The sequence below is a fragment of the Ornithorhynchus anatinus genome, chromosome 1 (assembly GCF_004115215.2).
Source record: "Ornithorhynchus anatinus isolate Pmale09 chromosome 1, mOrnAna1.pri.v4, whole genome shotgun sequence".
Taxonomy (NCBI): domain Eukaryota; kingdom Metazoa; phylum Chordata; class Mammalia; order Monotremata; family Ornithorhynchidae; genus Ornithorhynchus; species Ornithorhynchus anatinus.
The window spans coordinates 14,456,971-14,477,834 of record NC_041728.1 but is presented as its reverse complement, the minus strand read 5'-3'; the positions used below and the strand labels follow the sequence as shown (position 1 = coordinate 14,477,834).

The 20,864-nt window shown below is 42.1% G+C and overlaps 1 protein-coding gene across 1 annotated transcript in view; it reads left to right on the top strand.

The window, feature by feature from the left end:
* ADGRV1 (adhesion G protein-coupled receptor V1) overlaps window positions 1-20,864 on the top strand; it is a 453,964-nt gene that overhangs the window by 88,690 nt on the left and 344,410 nt on the right. Inside the window, exons 33-42 of the mRNA XM_039911197.1 lie at window positions 859-1,670; window positions 3,603-3,812; window positions 7,689-7,819; window positions 8,905-9,004; window positions 12,956-13,135; window positions 13,532-13,695; window positions 15,622-15,715; window positions 18,359-18,437; window positions 18,593-18,731; window positions 19,764-19,905. Coding sequence (XP_039767131.1) covers window positions 859-1,670; window positions 3,603-3,812; window positions 7,689-7,819; window positions 8,905-9,004; window positions 12,956-13,135; window positions 13,532-13,695; window positions 15,622-15,715; window positions 18,359-18,437; window positions 18,593-18,731; window positions 19,764-19,905 — 2,051 coding nt within the window. The remainder of the gene's footprint in view (window positions 1-858; window positions 1,671-3,602; window positions 3,813-7,688; window positions 7,820-8,904; window positions 9,005-12,955; window positions 13,136-13,531; window positions 13,696-15,621; window positions 15,716-18,358; window positions 18,438-18,592; window positions 18,732-19,763; window positions 19,906-20,864) is intronic.

Genomic DNA, 20,864 nt, shown 5'->3' with positions numbered 1-20,864 from the left:
AATGAATTCCAAATGCTTACGTCGGCTGGGTGAAGAAGTGTTTCTTTGGATTTGATCATCTTCATCTGTTGCATCTTTGGATCTTATGAAATCTGTTTTAAGCTTTCATCTGGTTTCTAAGCTGTTTTAAGACTATCTTAATTGATTCAGTTTTCCCTTCCTTAATATAAAGATACCATCCCCTTTACTAGTTTAATTTTGTAGGGAAGTAGAAGAAAACATTCAACACTAACATTTTTTCGGGGAAAATATTGTCACACTATTTCAAACTGCGATGATATTAAAAAAACAAAAACCTGTAGAGAAAAACAAAAAACGCCAAAGAAACTCTTTTGCATTAGAAAATAGTGACTTTCTAGGTTTAGTTCTCCTTGCAAAGTTGATCATACCCCAATTTTCAATTTTTGATAAACTGGTGTATTTGTGTCATTTATACTCCTGAAAACTGTTTGCTTATAGGCAGGCAACATATCTGCTAATGCTCTCCCAAGCACTTAGTACAGTGCTCTGCACATAGGAGATCCATAAACGCTGTTGATTGATTAACAGTTCTATTTTTAGGAAAATCAGTTTAAAGCAGTTGTCATAAGTCTTTTTACTCCATTTTATTATTCTGAGAAGCACGTTTTGATACATTGTATGTAATATTTCTTGTCTCAGTTGACAAATATTAACTCTGCTTTTTATAGGGACAAAATTATCTCACTAGTAATTTTTGCCCGACCCAGACGCATTGCCAAGAATACTTGAGAAACAGAACTGCCATCATATGAGAGAGTTGGAAGTTTTTTGAAGCGTATGAACAAAAGAGAAGTTGTTCTGACTAACCCACACCTTTATTATCGCTCTACTTTTTAGTGGAGGACGATTTGGACAGCTTCTGCTATTCTATAGTACCTCGGAAATTGATGCCGTGGCTCTTGCGATTGAGGAAGGCCAGGATGTACTCTCCTATTATGAGCCTCCAACCCAAAGTGTTCCTGATGGAAATTGGAGGACTTGGGTGAATGTTTCTGCAGCTGTGGATCCTCAGCACACCTGTGCCATTCTCTGCCTTAAAGAACAAGCATGTTCAGCTTTTTCCTTTTCTGATGCCTCTGCAACCCCCCTGTGTTTCTGGTTGACATCGGAGATCGGTCTAACCCACAACAACTCGGGATTTCGGACCTATCGAAAGAACACTACCAGCATATCTTCCCTGTTCAGTAGGCAGGCCGTGTCTGGTAGCGACTACGAGCCCGTGACCGGTCAGTGGGCCATCATGAGAGAAGGGGACGAGTTTGGAAACCTCACCGTTTCGATCCTTCCCGATGACATCCCCGAGTTTGACGAGAGTTTCCTCATCTCCCTTCTAAAGGTTGAGCTCATGAATGGCTCAGCCAGCTTGGAAAACCAGCCGTCTGTCGGACAGCCAAATATCTCTACGGTGGTCATAGCACTCAATGGAGATGCCTTTGGAGTGTTTGTGATCTACAGCATCAGCCCCAATACATCCGAGGATGGCCTCTTTGTGCGAGTTCAAGAAGAGCCCCAAAGCTCGGTCCAGCTGTTGATCCACAGGACTGGGGGTAGCCTTGGTCAGGTGCTTCTCGAGTGGCGTGTCGTGGGTGGAACAGCTACCAGTTCGGTGGATTTTATAGGGGAAGGTGATATTCTGACTTTTGCAGAAGGTCAGTCAAAGACTTTCTGAATCTGCTTTGTCTCTGAGAGCTAGACTTTAATAATTGTAAAAATTCAGACTTTATTCACCATTTCCAGCCCTTTCCCTCTCCCTTGTGTCAGGGTGTTATTTTGCCCTTTCTCAAGCCTTCAAAATGAAACTTCTTAAATTGAGGCCCATGGGGGATGGGATTATCTTGTATCTACCTGTGTGTCTGGCACCCAGCAAGTGCTTGTTAAATACCACATTTGTAATAATTGTAAGTGCTTACTGTGTGCAGAGCACTGGGTCAAACGTTGGGAAAGAATACACAGGTGGAAATTAGACATGGAACCTGTCCCTCAGGGATTCACAGCTGAAAGGTTAGGCAAGAGCAGTTGCACTGTGCCTTATGGATACTTGGTAAATATTAGGCGAATTGTGTCACATCACTTCATATTTGAAGATGTCACCTATTATATAAGGCTTACCTCAGCACTTAACATTCTTGCCTAATATTTTAATGTTATTCCAAATTAATATTTTTGATTTGCCTTGTTCTTGTTTGCTGTTATGAAACCTGTTCAATAAGCCGACACTGCTGGGCTCTACTACTCATCGACTATGGCCCTCACATTGGCCATTGGTAGGACTGTGGTTTGAGGACTGGTCCAGGAAAAGAGTTCAGGCCTCGGAGTTAGAGGACCTGGGTGGTAATCAGTCTAGACAAGTAGTGTGGTCTAGTGGAAGGAGCATAGGCCTGGGAATCAGCAGTCCTGGATTCTAATCCCGGCTCCACCGTTTGTCTCCCGGGTGACTTTGGGCAAGTCATTTCTTTTGGGCCTCAGTTTCCTCCTCTGCCACTTGTCAGCTGTGTGACCTGGGGCAAGTCATTTAACTTCTCTGTGCCTCAGTTACCTCATCTGCAAAATGGAGGGTAAGACTGTGAGCCCCATGTGGGACAGGGACTGTGTCCAACTTGATCACCTTGTATCTACCCAAGCACTTAGAACAGTGCTTGGCACATAGTAAGTACTTAAAAAAATACCATAATTCTTATTATAATTATTATATCCAGTGCTTAGAACAGTACTTGATACATAGCACTTGATAATAATGTTGGTATTTGTTAAGCGCTTACTTTGTGCCGATCTCTGTTCTAAACGCTAGGGTAGATACAGGGTCATCAGGTTGTTCCACGTGAGGCTCACAGTCTTAATCCCTGTTTTACAGATGAGGTAACTGAGGAACCGAGAAGTTAAGTGACTTGCCCAAAGTCACACAGCTGACAGGAGGCGGAGCAGGGATTAGAACCCATGACCCCTGACTCCTAAGCCCAGGCTCTTTCCTCTGAGCCACGCTGCTTCTCAAACAAATACCATATTATTGTTTTCATTATTATTACTACTACTAATGATAATAATCCTGGCATCACCACTTGCCTGATCTATGGCCAAGGGCAATCACTGGCCATTACACTCTAGAAGGGAAGACAGACACTAATAGAAATAAGTAATTTATATTATATAATTTATAGATACATGTTAATTTGGATCTGTGCAATTTAAGCAATTGATATTCACCCCTTCATAAGTCCCACAGCACTTACATACATATCCATAATTGATTTTAATGTCTATCTCCCCCTGTAGACTGTAAGCAGGGAATGTGTCTACCAACTCTGTACTGTATTCTCCCAAATGCTTAAGATAGTGCTTGACACTTGGAAAGGACTTGACAAGTACCACTGTTGATTAAAATTGGAATACTCACCATCTTTCACTGTCTACTTTTACTGTTTGCTGTTCTTTAAATCCAAAGATGTCATTGCTGATGGATTCATAATTCTGAGAGAAATATATTAAAATGCTCTGTTTTTCACTCAAATTTTTCTTACCATGGAGTTGCTTTTGCGTGTGTGTGGCGTTGGTGATGTTGATGCCGCCAATTTTTCTCTGTACAGGGGAGACCAAAAAGACCATTACTTTGACCATTTTAGATGATTTGGAGCCAGAGGATGATGAAACCATTGTAGTCGGCTTGGTCTACACAGAAGGGGGAAGTAGGATCCTGCCCAGCTCTGACTCTGTCACTGTGATCATTTTGGCAAATGACAATGTTGCAGGAATCATTAGCTTTCATACAACTTCCAGATCTATCATTGGGATTGAAGGTGGGTTCCTCTTTTTTTGATCCTCTTTTTGTTGTTTTTTTCCGATCTCTTGATTTTCTTGCTCTCTTGAGAGGTCATTTTGGCAGATCAGCAAACTTCTTATTTCCCTTGAACCTGACGAGTCTGGTAAAGGTAATCACTGCATTCTGGAGCAAACAAGAACGATTGCAGTGTGATGGAGGGTTATAATCTAATGATGTTATCTTCTTATTTAAGGATAGCTCTAATTTTGGTGAATATGCTTTCTTTGCAGAGCACTTCTTGTTTGGTCACAAAGTTAGAGTGTTCCTTTTTGTCTTTGAGATCTGTGATGGTGTGATTTTTCTAAAATTCATTTTAGAAAATGGTGATTTATTCGGTTAGGAGGAATTTCATATTCTATTGTGTGAGGTCATTAATTACTCATTGTGTAGGGTATTTGTAGTGCTTAAAAACATCTAAGTTGATTGTATACTCAACACCATCCCTATTTCACTTCTGTTAATGGCTTTTATTACCAGGTCTATTTTTAAATTATTTGACTGATCAAGAAGGGCCATCAGTAGACACAAGAATTTATTCAGTTATCTTAGATCCAAGATCATGGGAGTTCTCTAAAATGGTACATTTGAAAACAAGACAGAGTCTCGTTTGAGTTTTATGGCTAGTAAGAATGGTTTCCAGCAAGAATGAAATTAATTAGAAATAGAAAAAGAGAGTGAATCTTTTCGTGGGATTTTTTTTATTATTTTAGAAAATTGCCTTTTTAGCAACTTAATTCTATTATATTGAGAAATGTTTTAGTGGCATTAACATCATGCTTTTTGTTTTACTGGGTTTTATTTATTACTTTGTCCTAAATATTGAATAACTTCTATTTTTTGATGTAATTTTGTATCCATATCTTGCCAAATTGCGGCATCACATTTCAATGTACAAAGCTGCCCCTTTATACTTGCAAAATTGTAAGAACACCTCTAAGAACAAGGTCGTGATGAGACCTTTAAGTTCTTGAGGCATATTCTCCCATCATATTGCCTCCCCAGCTTTCTTCATTCCATTGTAAATACCCATTTTCCTTTCTCCTGCTCTTCAGTGGGGCAGAGACGGCAACCAGGATTCTCTGCTGGTGGGAATGATGATTTGAATCCACCTCCCACTTTTTCCCAGCCCACCCCAGAGGTGATGGAGAGTTTCTGAAAAAGTATATACAATTTGTGCCCCTGATTTTCCCACACACCACCTGTGTTTCCATGTCTTCTTGCAGTTGCTGAGTGGAGTTGGAAATGCAGTGGTTACATCACTCTAGGATGGGCATATCAACCCTGCCTCTTTGAAAGCAACAGCCAATTTTCAAATCATCTTAGGATTGCTAGGCTCAACTAAGGAATTGATTGGTGGCCGTGACTTACAAGCAAAAATAATTGAGTTTACGGTGACTCAGTGGGCATAATGTCAGTGAGGAAATTGAGCCTCGTTGCAGAATTGAGCCACGTGGATTGTCCACAATGAAGTCGGTGATTCTAAGTTGGCTTTGGAGTGAAATCTGTTTGATTTGGTTACTACCAAAACTATGCATCACTTCCAACTTAATTGGACAAGTTCTTGAAATGTCTTTTCTTAAAGGAACAAGAATATGGTCATTTCAAGGTCTTCCTCTGGCTACACTATTAAGCAGTGCAACGGAAAAAGTTAATTTTTGATCCAAACCACTCTTGCTAGGTATACCAGAAGACTAAAGGAGTTACAGTTCATATGCGTGAAAAGACATGAATACCATCAAAGAAAATCCTATGAATATTAGAGCTTGAATATATCTTATTTGTAAACATGCCTCTAGGCCACTACAGTTTCACATGTAGGATTGTAGCCTCATGTTTGATTAGACTATCTGGCTCATGATAAACTATGTATTGATTTTCAAGATAAAATATACTGCTTTCTGCTTAGTTGCCATTGATAATTTTTAAATTAAAATCAGAGCCTTAAAATGTATGCCTATATTTGAGTATCTAAATATAATACATGTAACAGTCTGGATATTATTTATTTCCTTGTTTTACTTTCAGCAGTTCATAAATCATCCACACAATATTTATGCAAATGTGTAATTATGGAATAAGCACCCTTTACTTTTATTTTATTGAAAATGTGTATGCATACAACCCCTACATTATGCATTCATAGCATTGATAAAAAATATCTTCGAAAAGATTTCCCATTCCATTTTCTTATCTCTAAAAAGTCATTGCAAATCTGAACATATGGCAAGTCTGAAGTATTTTGCACTAAAAAATGCTTTTCCTTCACTCATTCAATTGAATTTTTTGAGCATTTACTGTGTGTAAAACACTGTACTAAATGCTTGGGAGAGTACAGTACAACAAAAAACAGACATGTTCCTTAACCACAATGAGCTCACAGTCTAGTGGGGGAGTTTCAGATACTGCTGAAACATAATAATAATAATAATAATGTTGGTATTTGTTAAGCGCTTACTATGTGCCGAGCACTGTTCTAAGCACTGGGGTAGACATAGGGGAATCAGGTTGTCCCACGTGGGGCTCACAGTTTTCATCCCCATTTTACAGATGAGGGAACTGAGGCACAGAGAAGTTAAGTGACTTGCCCACAGTCACACAGCCGACAAGTGGCAGAGCTGGGATTCGAACTCATGAGCCCTGACTCCAAAGCCCGTGCTCTTTCCACTGAGCCACGCTGCTTCTCCATGCATTTAACATTCATTTTTTAATATTCTTTCTTTTAAATAAGTGTATTTGGTGGTGTGTTGCATTGATCTGCATTGAGTGTATTTACTAAATTTCTCCATATGCACACAGAATTAAAGTTGAATGAAGATGTCTATATGTTTATTTAATGCAGATGTTCAGATTCACTTTTCATTTAAAGGAAGAGCTTAACATTTTAAACAGAAATAGTTGATGCCACCTTCAAAATTGTTTTTTTAATTCTCATGTTCACACAATGCCCTGCTAGGTGCTCTACCAAGCAAGTTAGTTGGGTACTTGCCCTCTAGTAAGTTATGTTTCAGTTGAGGTTAATTTTTAAAACTTGTTTTTTCTTTACACAATTTAGTTTTCATCAAATTATGTTGGGGGACTGAAGTCAGAAATAGGAAAGACATTTGACAGTTTTGTTTCTGTCCAAAGAAATGGGACCCTTGATTTTATTTTTTAATGACATTATGAGATGTTCTTAATAGTTTTGACAGATTTCCTTTATATTTCTTTAAAACTGAATCATTGATGTGCTATGTAAGTTAAGTTGCAAATAAATGTGATTTTCAGGTAATTGCAAGTATTTCTATGCATACCATGCAAAATCACATTGTCCTGAAGTTCTAGGCAAACTAAAATAGGAATTTACTTATGGCTAGAACTTAGAGCATTTCTTATGTTTTCCAGACTAAGAATGCTGATGTTCTGGTGTATGTGCATGCCTTTGTGTGGTTCTTGGTTTCCTCAGTTTAGCATGCATTTTTCAGCTTTTCTTGAAATTAACTCAGTGGAAGCTTTCAAAATTGGTCTATTTACATTGACTCGTGAATCAATCAGCCAGTCAATCATATTTATCGATCACGTACTGGCTGCAGAGTCCTGTCCTAAGAGCTTGAGAGAGTAAAATATAACAATAAACAAAAACATTCCCTGCCCACCATGAGCTTCCAGTCTAGAGGGGGAAAAGAGCCTGGAGCCTAGTGAGTAAAACAAGCATGGAGAAAACATGTTAGAAACTATGGCCAAGTCATTTGTGTATGTTTTGGGCTAAAGTGTTGTAACCTTTGATTGCATGCGTCAGGTTTCTGGTTCTGCTGATCATAATTATGCAGTTGACATGATTATCAAACAAATGTTATTCTGTGCTCTTCTCTCTTAGGAGAAACATTGCCATTCCATGTTCTGAGGACTCCCCCTGGGCGAGGAAACGTTTCAGTGAACTGGAAAATTATTGGGGAGCGAGTAGAAGAGAATTTCCTTAATTCTACAGGAGAGATCTTTTTTCCTGAGGTAACTCCATTTAGAAACTGTTGACTACAGAACTTCAGAGAAAGCTATGCTTTAAAGATAAATGAGAAAACCAGATGAAATGTGTGAACTAAGAACAAAAGAGCTCAGCCCTGCTTTTCAAGAATTAGGAATCTTTGAATTCCAAGGAAGAGTCAATGGAGCAATCAGTGGTAGTATTTGAGTGCTTACCGTGTGCAGAGGCCTGTGCGAAGCATATGGGAGAGTGCAATAGAATTAGTAGGTATGATCCATGCTCTTAATGAGCATATAATCTAGCAGGGGAAAGAGAGAGACATTAAATAAATTCCAGATAGAAGGAAATAATAGTGTATGAGATACGTACAGAAATGCTAAGTGGGGTTGTGAGTACTCAAAAGTGGAACAGAAGAACTGAAGCAATATTTCAGGAGATAAAAAGTGTGGCGTTTAAAAATTGATTGGGAATGGCCTCCTAGCAGAGATGTGATTTCAGAAGAGCTATGGAGCTGTGGCTTGTTGGCTATGAAGGAGAAGGAAGTTCCAGGCATCAGAGGGTGTGACCAAGAGATCAGCAGCTGGAGAGACAGGACGGAGGCTCAATGAGTAGATGAACTTGAGAGGAATACTGAGGGTGAGGTGGATTGCAGAGGGAGAAGAGAGTAGACAGGTGAGAGAGGAAAAAGCATATGGAGTGCCTTACCAACAAGCAGAAACTCCTGATCATTGGCCCTAAGGGGAATGAGTGTTTATGAGGAGTGGGAAGACATGGGAAGGAATGACAGTTTAGAAAAATGATCTGAGTAGCAGAGAGAAGCATGGACTGGAAAGGGAAAAGACTAGAGACAGGGAGAAAAGCAAAGAGGGTGATACTATAGTCAACCCAGGATATGGCAAGAGTATGGGACTAACATAGTGACTGGAATGGATGAGGAGGAGCAAGGAAATACGGAGGTAAAACTGACAGACTTGGGTGACAGTCTGAATGGGGGCTGGGTTGTTAAAAGAGAAACATATCAAGGTTATAAAATCCACACAGAAAATATATTGTGGCCACTTATGGTTATGAGTGATGACTGTAATCATGTTTTTTCCTTTGTTTGGAGCAGGAGTCCTTGAACCAAACATTTTTTGTGCATTTGTTGGATGACCATATTCCTGAGGAAAAGGAGGAATATCAAGTAATTCTGTACAATATCAACACACAGGGTAATGCAGCGTCGATCTACGTTGTCACTGAAAAATATTCTTACACTCTAGAGGAAGATCTCACACAGAAGCCATTAAGACATTTTGAGGAAATATATTGTTTATTTGGCATTATTCTAAATGTGGCATAGCTCATCTGTAAAATGGGAATTAAGACTATGAGACCCATGTAGGACATAGTGTCCAACCTAATTATCTTGTATCTACCCTAGCACCTAGGAGAGTGCTTGGAACATAGTAAGCACTTAACCAATACTCTTAAGGCTGAATTTCCTGAGAGTTTTCTTTTAGGTCAGACCTGTCAGAATTGTCAGAATAATTAAATCTGATGAATCTGCATTTGAAATATCCCCATCTTAAATATAATTTTGCTGATTGCTTTCTAGCAAACTAAGGGTGGAAGTCATTAGGAGAAGGGGTGGTCCCAGTCCTCTTGTCCCACCGCCACCCCTCAGCCCCCTCTCCTCGTCCAGGGCCCCGCCACCTCCTTCCCATCCAAACCCTCCCCTCCCCCCGCCCCTCCCCCCCTCCTCCCCTTGCACCCACAGCTACTTTCAAGTGTGGCCTCTGGAACCCCCGCTCTGTTACAGGCAAGCTACCTTTCATCCATGACCTTTTCCTCTCCCGCTCTCTCCTCCTCCTCGCCCTTTCGGAAACGTGGCTCTCTCCCGAAGACACGGTCTCCGCCGCCGCTCTCTCCAGCGGAGGCCTCTCCTTCTCCCACTCCCCCAGACTCACCGGTAAGGGAGGAGGCGTCGGCTTCCTCCTCTCGCCCCGATGCTGCTTCCGCACTATCCCTCCTCCCCCCTCCCTCTCCTTCCCCTCCTTCGAAGCCCATATCGTTCACCTCTACCACCCACTCCAGTTACTTGTCGCCGTCATCTACCGCCCTCCCGGTCCCACCTCCGACTTCTTCAACCACCTTGACCCCTTTCTCACCTTCCTTCTCTCCTTCTCTCTGCCCACTCTGATCCTTGGAGACTTCAACATCCATACGGATGTACCCGACGACTCCTCTGCCGCCTGCCTGCTATCCCTCCTCGACTCTGCCGACCTCCTCCTCCACCATACCGCGCCCACTCACCGACTCAGTCACACCCTCGATCTTGTCATCTCCTACCGCTGCACTATCTCCTCACTCACCAACTCTGAAATCCCTCTCTCTGACCATAACCTTCTCACCTGCCTCATCTCTCACACTCCCTCCCCCTGCAAATCTTCGCTACTGCCCCACAGAGACCTCCGCTCTCTCGATCCCATCCGTCTTTCCAATAGCATCTCGCCTCACCTTGCCGCCCTGTCCTCTCTTCCCACTCTCGACGATCAGGTCTCCGCTCTCAACTCCACCCTCACTACTCATCTCGACTCTCTCGCCCCCCTTTCCCTCCGCCGCTCTCGCGCCACTAACCCACAGCCCTGGATCACCTCCTCCATCCGCCTCCTACGCTCCTATGCTCGAGCTGCTGAGCGCCGCTGGCGAAAGTCCAAGCACCAAGCCGACCTCACACACTTCAAATTTATCCTTTCCTGCCTTAACTCTGCCCTCTCCTCCGCCAGGCAAAGCTTCTTCTCCTCCCTCATCGACACCCATGCCCGTCACCCCCGCCGATTGTTCCGGACCTTTAACTCTCTCCTTAGGCCCCCTGTTCCTCCCCCTCCCCCATCTCTCACCCCTAATGATCTGGCCACCTATTTCCTCACGAAAATCAACACGATCAGGTCTGAGCTCCCCAAAGTCACCCCTCCGCCTCTCCCCTCCCCCCCCACCAACCCCCTCCCCTACTTTCCCATCCTTCCCTGCAGTATCCTCAGAGGAGATCTCCTCCCTCCTCGCAAGTGCCACCCCCTCCACCTGCGCCTCGGACCCCATTCCCTCTCACCTTCTTAAAACCATCGCCCCTGCCCTCCTCCCTTCCTTAACTTCTATTTTTAACCACTTAATCTCCAAGGGCTCCTTCCCCTCTGCCTTCAAACACGCCCACGTCTCCCCCATCCTAAAAAAACCCGCTCTTGACCCCACTTCCCCCTCCAGTTATCGTCCTATCTCCCTACTACCCTTCCTTTCCAAAATCTTAGAACGAGTCGTCTACAATCGATGCCTAGAATTCCTTAACTCCCATTCTCTCCTAGACCCCCTCCAATCTGGCTTCCGTCCCCTCCACTCTACCGAGACTGCTCTCTCTAAGGTCACCCATGACCTCCTTCTTGCCAAATCCAATGGCTCCTACTCCATTCTGATCCTCCTTGACCTCTCTGCTGCCTTTGACACTGTCGACCATCCCCTCCTCCTCCGTACCTTATCTCACCTTGGCTTCACGGACTCTGTCCTCTCCTGGTTCTCCTCTTACCTCTCTGGCCGATCATTCTCGGTCTCCTACGCTGGAGCCTCCTCCCCCTCCCATCCTTTAACTGTTGGAGTTCCTCAAGGGTCAGTTCTTGGCCCTCTTCTGTTCTCCATTTACACTCACTCCCTCGGTGAACTCATTCGCTCTCACGGCTTTGACTACCATCTCTACGCAGATGACACGCAGATCTACATCTCCGCCCCTGTCCTCTCCCCCTCCCTTCAGGCTCGCATCTCCTCCTGCCTCCGGGACGTCTCCACCTGGATGTCTGCCCGCCACCTAAAACTCAACATGAGCAAGACTGAGCTCCTCATCTTCCCTCCCAAGCCCGGTCCGCTCCCAGACTTCTCCATCACCGTGGATGGCACGACCATCCTTCCCGTCCCGCAGGCCCGCAATCTCGGTGTCATCCTTGACTCGTCCCTCTCGTTCACCCCACACATCCTATCCGTTACCAAGACCTGCCGGTTTCACCTCTACAATATCGCCAAGATCCGCCCTTTCCTCTCCACCCAAACGGCTACCTTACTATTACGGGCTCTCGTTATATCCCGGCTAGACTACTGTGTCAGCCTTCTCTCTGACCTCCCTTCCTCCTCTCTCGCCCCGCTCCGGTCTATTCTTCACTCCGCTGCCCGGCTCATCTTCCTGCAGAAACGATCTGGGCATGTCACTCCCCTTCTTAAACAACTCCAGTGGTTGCCTATCGACCTCCGCTCCAAACAAAAACTCCTCACTCTAGGCTTCAAGGCTCTCCATCACCTTGCCCCTTCCTACCTCTCCTCCCTTCTCTCTTTCTACCGCCCACCCCGCACGCTCCGCTCCTCTGCCGCCCACCTCCTCGCCGTCCCTCGTTCTCGCCTATCCCGCTGTCGACCCCTGGGTCACGTCCTCCCGCGGTCCTGGAACGCCCTCCCTCCTCACCTCCGCCAAACTGATTCTCTTTCCCTCTTCAAAACCTTACTTAAAAATCACCTCCTCCAAGAGGCGTTCCCAGACTGAGCTCCTCTTCCCCCTCTACTCCCTCTGCCATCCCCCCTTTACCTCTCCGCAGCTAAAGCCTCATTTTCCCCTTTTCCCTCTGCTCCTCCACCTCTCCCTTCCCATCCCCACAGCACTGTACCCGTCCGCTCAACTGTATATATTTTCGTTACCCTATTTATTTTGTTAATGAATTGTACATCGCCTTGATTCTATTTAGTTGCCATTGTTTTTACGAGATGTTCTTCCCCTTGACGCTGTTTAGTGCCATTGTTCTTGTCTGTCCGTCTCCCCCGATTAGACTGTAAGCCCGTCAAACGGCAGGGACTGTCTCTATCTGTTGCCGACTTGTTCATCCCAAGCGCTTAGTACAGTGCTCTGCACATAGTAAGCGCTCAATAAATACTATTGAATGAATATTGAATGAATAGGGGAATCTCAGGCATTTATATTCTCAGAATTGGGGTAACAAGGAGGAAAGGATTTCAAATCTAATTTCATGAAGTGATGCCTGATTTTTATATCCGTAAAGAAGGTGGAAATCCATTTCAGGGACTCAGAAGAGAATTAAGAGTGCCAGGATTTTTAGGTTGTTTTTTTTTTGATTCACTGTGGCTCTTTTCAGGAACCTCTTCAGCAGGAATGGCTATCCTCGACAGCCAAGGCTATGAAGCTGTCTTAACAGTGGAGGCCAGTGATGAACCACATGGAGTTCTGAATTTTGCTCCTTCATCCAGAATGGTTTTTGTGCAAGAGGCCAACAGAACTGTTCAGCTTTTCATCAACAGAGAGTTTGGGTCACTAGGTCTGCATTCACTTAACAAAGATGATCTCTCTGGATTTGTGTGTATAAACCTATAGATTCCTTCTTGTTCAAATATCATTCAGCTGGTAATTTGTTTTTTGTAGATGAAACTACTAACCATGTCATAGAGAATAAATTTAGGGTGGGGAAAACTAATTTGATTATGCGTTTCAGAGGAGAGAATACAGTTTCAAAACTGAGAAAATCCTCAGGATTTCTACATGGAAAAAATAACATCCTCTGGACTGTTTGAAAATCAAACTTCACATCTTTTAAAATAGACAAAATATATTTTTAAGTCAGTGAATATAGTAGCTAGTTATGGGAAAAAGCAAAATGATTGGTGTAACAAGCACTGTGAGATATTCATTTTAATTATTTTCATTCTGCTACCAGGGGTTATCAACGTTACGTATGCTACAGTTCCTGGAATGCTCAGTGTACACAATCAGACAGAAGGTCACCTGGCTGAAGCTGGGGTTGATTTTGTGCCAGTGGTTGGCTCCTTGCTTTTGTGGGAAAGGGAAACATCAGCTGCCATAAACATTACTATCCTAGAGGTAAATTTCCTTCCTCACTGCAACTGAACTAAGGAAAATGGAAGTGATGGAGCATCCTTGTGGCTGTACCATCTTTAAATTGCAAATTTAAGTAGTGTAGCAAAATTTGCCTTTTAGAAGTTGTGTGCAGTCAAAAATTGTATGTAAACCCATCCTTTACCGATTTTGTAGAATCCCATCTCCTGGGAACATTGAATAACCTTCATTTTTCTGACTTAGTCCTTTCCAGGATGTCCTTTTACCTCTCTAGCCACTCCCTACTGTATTTGGTGGCTCCTGTATTCCCCATCTTCTTCTGTTTCCCTTTAAAGCTCTGCTCTTGGTTCCTTTCTCTTCTCGCTGTATACTCACTCCCTTGCAGAACTCATCCACTCCCGTGGCATCAACTGCCACCTCTATGTGGATGATAACTAACAAATCTACCTTGCCTGGTCTCTCACCTCCATTGCAATCTCACATTTGCTCCTGTCTCCAGGAGGTCACAAACATGCATCTCCCACTGACATCTTGAGGATAAGATGTCAAAAGCCAAGCTCCCTCTCTTACCTACTAAATCCTCCCCTGACCCACCCACTTCACTTTCCCATCACAGTTGACACCACCAACCATCATTCTCTGAAGCTCTGAAGTCCCAAACCTTGGCATTATCCTTGACTCCTCCCTCTCTTTCAACCCCCAAATCCAGTCTGTCACCAAATGCTGTCTTTTCTTCCTCCACAACATTTCCTGAATCTGACCTTTCTTCTCCATCACCCTGGTTCACATGCCCATATTATTCTGACTAGATGACTATAACTGCCTCACTGATCACCCTGCCTCCAGTTTCTTTCCCTTTTCTTTCAACCATTTCAGTAGTTATCTCTTCACATCAAGCAGAAACTCCTGGTCACTGATTTCAAGAAACTCCATGAGCTCTATTTCCCTTTCCCACTGCTTCTGGGCACACACATTTTGTTTGTCAAGCCAACCTACACCTTGTGCCGCCTCCTCATCTCTCCCTCGCTCTTGTCTGGCACTCCCTCTCACTTCAAATCTGCCAGATCACTGCTCTCCCCATCTTCAAAGGCCTTCTGAAATCACACCTTCTCCAGGAGGCCTAACGTAAATTATTATTTTTTCTGATGTCTGCTTATATCATCCCAACTACCCCCTCAGAACTCTTACCCCTCCCTGTGCACTCACAATCATTTGTAGCATTTCTGTACATACTGTATATTCTTGGACAATTGCCTCACTTTTCACACAATTTTTGTTGCATTAAAACATGGCTGGAGCAGTTAGGGTGGGTCATAGAAGAATTTAATCTGTAGTAGAAGAGGAGAAGGAAACAAGGTCGGAGGAGGACTTGTCCGCTGTGTGACCTTGGACAATTCACTTAGGTTCTCTGTGGCCTGTGGCTTGTATCTACTCCAGTGCTTAGTGTACAGTGCTGTTACATAGTAAGTGCTTAACAAATACAGTGATCCTTATTGAGCACTTGAGACTGCATCTTCTCCACTGCACTCACCAAAAGACTGTGTACAATATGTACTCAGTGAATGAAGTCCCAGTTAAACTGTTTGTTGCAGTCTTACCTTCCTTCTTTTCCTCCTGTGTGACTTGCTATGTTTATTATTATGTGGTTTAAAAAATCTATTAATTTTGTATCCCCTCAAAATTGGGCTGGGGAAATCAATTTACATGCTCTCCTATTTAAGCCTTAGACTTCCACTTATCTCCATCTTTACAGTTTATTTCTCTCCCTTCATTGAATTGTTTTGTGTCTCCCATCAGGTTGTAAACTCCTTGAAGGCCCCTGTATCTTCTGATTCTGTTTTATTTACTAGAGCAGTTAAGTGCTGTAGACACAGTAGGCGCCCAATAAAGTTGATTGATTGTAACTCTTTTAATCAGATAAGATGATTACTGTCTGTATTTGTCTTTCAGGACGACATACCGGAACTGCAAGAATATTTCCTGGTTAATTTAACTTCAGTAGAACTTATCATGGCTCCTTTGACTTCATTTCCTCCGAGACTTGGTATAATCAATCATTCTTCCTATATGATTAATAGTATGTGTTAACTCATTAGACTTTTTGTTATTAAGAGATTTGGGTTTTTTTTGTTAATGCAGGATTTTCGGGTTGACTCCTTGCCCCATATTGTCCATTACCCATAACTACATTTGCCACTTGATAATTGCATGATTTTATTTGGGACTATAGCATTGTATTCTAATGATTTTTGAGGCATTAAATTATTCAATACTTGATTTTCATCTTCCTCTCCTCAAGGGAGGGTTCATGTCTACCAACTATATATGAGAAGCAGCATGGCATAATGGATAGAGAATGGGCCTGGGAGTCAGAAAGTCATGGGTAATCCCATCCTTCTAATCCCAGCTCTGCCGCTTGTGTTCTGTGTGACCTTGGGCAAGTCACTTCACTTCCCTGGGCCTCAGTTACCTCTTCTGTAGGATGGGGATTGACACTGTGAGCCCCATGTGGGACAGAGACTGTATCCAACCCGATTTGCCCATATCCACCCCACCTCAGAGCTTAATACTGTGCCAGATACATTGTAAGCACTTAACCAATACTATAATTGTTATTATTATTATTATACCGTACTTTTCCAAGTACTGTAGTAAACTCATTGTGGACAAGGAATGTGTCTGTTTATTGTTATAGTGTACTCTCCCAAGCACTTAGTACAGTGGTCTACACACAGTAGGGACTCAATAAATACTACTGAATAAATGAGTGTTCTGTACGAAGAAAGTGTCACTAACTACTGTTTATTGATTAAGTGCTTAAGCATTTGATATTCAAAGTGTAGTTGATTTGAAATCTGTAAAGAACAAGGCACCGTAGATATCTTAAGCCAGAGTCTCCTGTGCAAAATTTCCACTTTGGTAGTAAGATAGGCATTTTAGGAAGGCAGTTTAGTGAATTCTAGCAGTGTATGCAGAATATAAACAAATGCACTAACCAGAGGCCTGAAAGAATTATTGTCACTCCCCAAATGTCTAATTTATCCCCAAGGAGTAACTTTGGTCTTGGGGAGCATTAGGGTCTTTTTGACCCCCCCCCTTTTTTTTTTACCTCTAAATAAAAATTGGAACTAATATTTGGTTTACATCGTGATTCAAATGATGATTACATATCAGAGCCCTTTTAACCGTATTTAGTGAGAGTCTAATTTGGGCAAATGATCACACCACAGATGCAGCCAATAAAATATGATCCCCACCCTTAAAACTAATCTTTTTCCCATAGCACATAGCTCAGTTTAGAAGTAGGCATTGTTTAGATTCTTAATCCAATTCCATCCTTCCTAAAACATAGGATGGAGTATAGATTTAAAAAATAATAAAGACCTATGATCACAAATTTGACCTTTTTTATTCTTCCAAATATTCAACATCTTTTTTTGTCTTTTTTTTTTTAATCCATTCCTTCTTTGTCCACTTTTTGTTCCCATATTCCTTTTAAACATCTCCCTTTGCCCCCCTAAGGTATCGGAGATTTCCTAATTTTGTTGAATGGAATCCTTATACCTTATAGTAGGTATAATAGACCTATCTTGATTCTTTGTGTTTATTCTGAACTGGTAATTATATTGTAGCAATATCGAACAAAATATATATTTCTCAGAGCATAACAGTACCTGATTGCTGATTTGATGCAGTCTGGTCAAAGTTCTTAATTTCTTTCAATTGCTATTTAAATTCTCTTTGGACAAGTCCTTAATGCTTTCTAAAAATTCCGGCTATGGATTGATTTGCTGCAGTCTTCTGCTTCTCTGACTTTTTTCTCTTTCCTTTGCTTGTTTTTTAAAAAAGTCACAGTTTACTCATTACCATTTGAAAGGTAAACAACAAACCTCATTGTCATTTTTGCAGATTAAGCTTTAATATAAGAGATGTGTAATTCAGTAGTTTGAACCTCTGCCTTGTTCATATTAGGAAAACTGGAAATTTGGAATTTATAGTGCAGGAGATCCATTTGCTGGTGATATTCTCTTTTTATTACAAAACATCTAGATCTCCACTTGAACTATAAAGTCACAGGAACAGTTTCCCAGTGGTGAGGGAATTATAAAAACTGTATTGATTATTTTCAGCTCTGAATAATCGTACTGCAAAGATTCCCCTAACCAATTTGTATAATCAGGTTTTGCCTTGGGCAGTTATGTTCTCTCTAATATCCTTCTAAGTTTTCTTCTCTTTCATTTTATGCTTGCTGATGATTGTGTAATTAAGTTCCTCACTGTTCTTCTCTGTTTTATGAGTGTGCTTGTTAATAATAATTGTGATATTTAAGTGCTTAGTTCGTGTCAAGCAGTGTACTAATCACTGGGGTAGATACAAAATAATTATATTGCCCACAGTCCCTGTCCCACATGGGGCTCAGAGTCTAAACAGAGGGCAGAACAGGTATTTAATCCCCATTTTACCGAAGAGGAAACTGGCCTAGAGAAGTTGAGTGACTTGTCCAAGTTCTCCCAAGTAGGCAAGTGGCAGAGCTGGGGTTAGAACCCAGGCGCTCTGACTCCCAGGCCTCTGCTCTTTCTCTAGGCCACTTCAAAGTTAACATCTATAAGTATATTTTTCAGCTGTACTAGTGTAACTAATGTCAGTTTGAAAGCCATTTGCTTTTTTTTTTCAAAAAAAACTCTAGATGCAGAAGGCCTGACTGCTCAGATTATTATTGATGCCAATGATGGAGCCAGAGGAGTCATCGGGTGGCAGAGTACCAGGTCTGGGACATCAGACTGAGGTTTCCTTGTGGATACATTGCATTTTGAAAAGAAATGAAAGTCCTTTGACTCTCCTCCTCCTTTATTTATTTATGAACTCTAAGTGATGCAGTTATGGAAGGGGGATCAAATCAACTTTTTGTTTTCTTTTTTAGGTTTGAAGTAAATGAAACTCAAGGAAGTGTAACCTTAGTCGCGTACAGGGACAGAGGGGCCTATGGCAGTGGGTCCTTATTCCTGTATGGTCAGAATTTGGAGGCACAGCTGGGAAGGGATTATAATATTTCCCCAACGGTAGGAATCATAATACCCATAAGCCCCACCTATTACATTTGCAGTGTTGTGGGAGGCAACTTGGACTGAATTATTATTGGGGAGGATCTTTTATGTTCTGATTTATATTTTTGAGACAGAGCTGTATTCAGAAATCATCTCTGCGCTATAATTAAGTGTCATGGCATGACAAAAGTGAAATATCACTTCACTTGCAGCCTTCCCCACCTCTCCTCCCCTGTGTCCCTCTCCGTCCCTCCCTCCCTCCTTCTCTCCCTCTCTCTTTCTCTCCCTTCCTCTCTCCGTCCCATTCTCTCTTTATCCCTCCCCTCTTTCTGTCTTCCTTTCTCTCTCTCTCCCTCCTTCTCTCTCTCTCCCTCCCTCTCTCCCGTCAGGTTATCTGCCTCCAATGCTTTTTTCACTAAGCCACTCCACTTCTCTAAATGCTACAGCTATTTACCATGGGACAAAAGAGTTTGGCTAATTGAAACTATGGTTACTTGGTAAAATTCAGAATAGTAGTGAAATACTCTGTAGTATAATTTCATAAAAATCCCCAGTTTTTCTAAAGATTATAGTTCCCATAATATCTCTCTCATTGCACCTTAGATTTCCCTTTTCCAACTTTTTCACCGTTTTCTTTCTTAAGCTCTTCTCGTCTGACCCTTCCATCTCTTATTTGTTTTTTTTTTGTCATGTTTTATGTAGTCTTGTTGATTTGTATTCTGTACCACAATAGCATCCTGTTTTTGGGTTCATTTCATTCCTTTTTATCACTTACCACCCCCTCTTTTGCATTCTCCTTTCCCAACTTTTCCTTGATGATACATCTCTCCATTCTTTCTTCTCCATTTTTCTGTTATCTCTTATTTCTCGTTTTACCATGATGACCTCCCTCCAATTTTATTTTCCAAGAAGATGGTCCCCCATAGGGAGGTTGTGACCACAATCAGGAAATTCTAAAATGAAACTCACATTTCAATTTCTGCCTCAAAAGACAAAAACTTTTCTCTAGCTTTCTTTCCAAACTTTTTTATTTGCCGTCATTTATAGGTTCTTCATTTTGCTGATGGGGAAAGGTATAAAACTGTTGATGTCATGATTCTTGATGATGAGATTCCTGAAGGAGATGAGACGTTTCAAGTTATTTTAACTAATCCCTCCCCTGGACTGGAACTGGGAGAGAAGACGACAGGTAACACGACTCCCCAAACTTCATTTCCTTATATTCTTTCTTTGTATATTTAAAAACTGGGCATTTTTAAATGTGGTAAAACAGTAAAGTTAATGATGTGTTGATTGTTTTAGTGAAGAACGCAATTGCTCCAATAAGTCATATAGGAAGTGTTGTCAATTCTGTGGTGCTTTCAGTGATGGTGTATGGATCCGAAAGCTGGACAGTGAAAAAACAGGATAGAAAGAGCATGTATTCTTTTGGACTGTGATGCTGGAGAAGGCTTTTGCAAATACCATGAACTGCCTGAAAAGCAAACAAATGGATTTTAGAGCAAATTAAGCCAAAGGGCAAGGCCAAATAACTCAATTTAGATTAGCATATTTTGGACACATAAATCAGGAGGACTAATTCTCTGGAGAAGACACTAATGCTAGGAAAAGTCCAGGGAAAACATGGAAGAGGCAGACCAGCAGCTAGATGGATAGAGACCATAACAACGATAATGGGAGACCCCGTTAGAAAGGTTGTGGATTATGGCAGAGGACAGGACATTCTGGAGAAAGTATATTCTTGGAGTCGCTATAAATTGGAAACGACTCGACTGTACTTAATAATAAATGACTTGCTTAAAGAGGGAGTGGAAGGAATTCATTCATTCAGGCCTATTTACTGAGCACTTACTGTGTGCAGTGCAAGGAGTAGGAAGCTAGATACCAAACATGGGGGCCTTGAGTTTATAGATGATTGGGCATTGCAGGTGTAAACAGTGCTATTTCCTTTGCCATACTGATATTCATTCAATCGTATTTACTAAGCGTTTACTATGTGCAGAGCACTGTACTGAGCGCTTTGGGAAAGTACAGCATAACAATAAACAGGCACATTCCACTGTACTAAGTGCTGGGAGAGTACCGTATAACAATAAACAGACACATTCCCTGCCCATGACGAACTTACGGTCTAGAAGGACTCGTGTA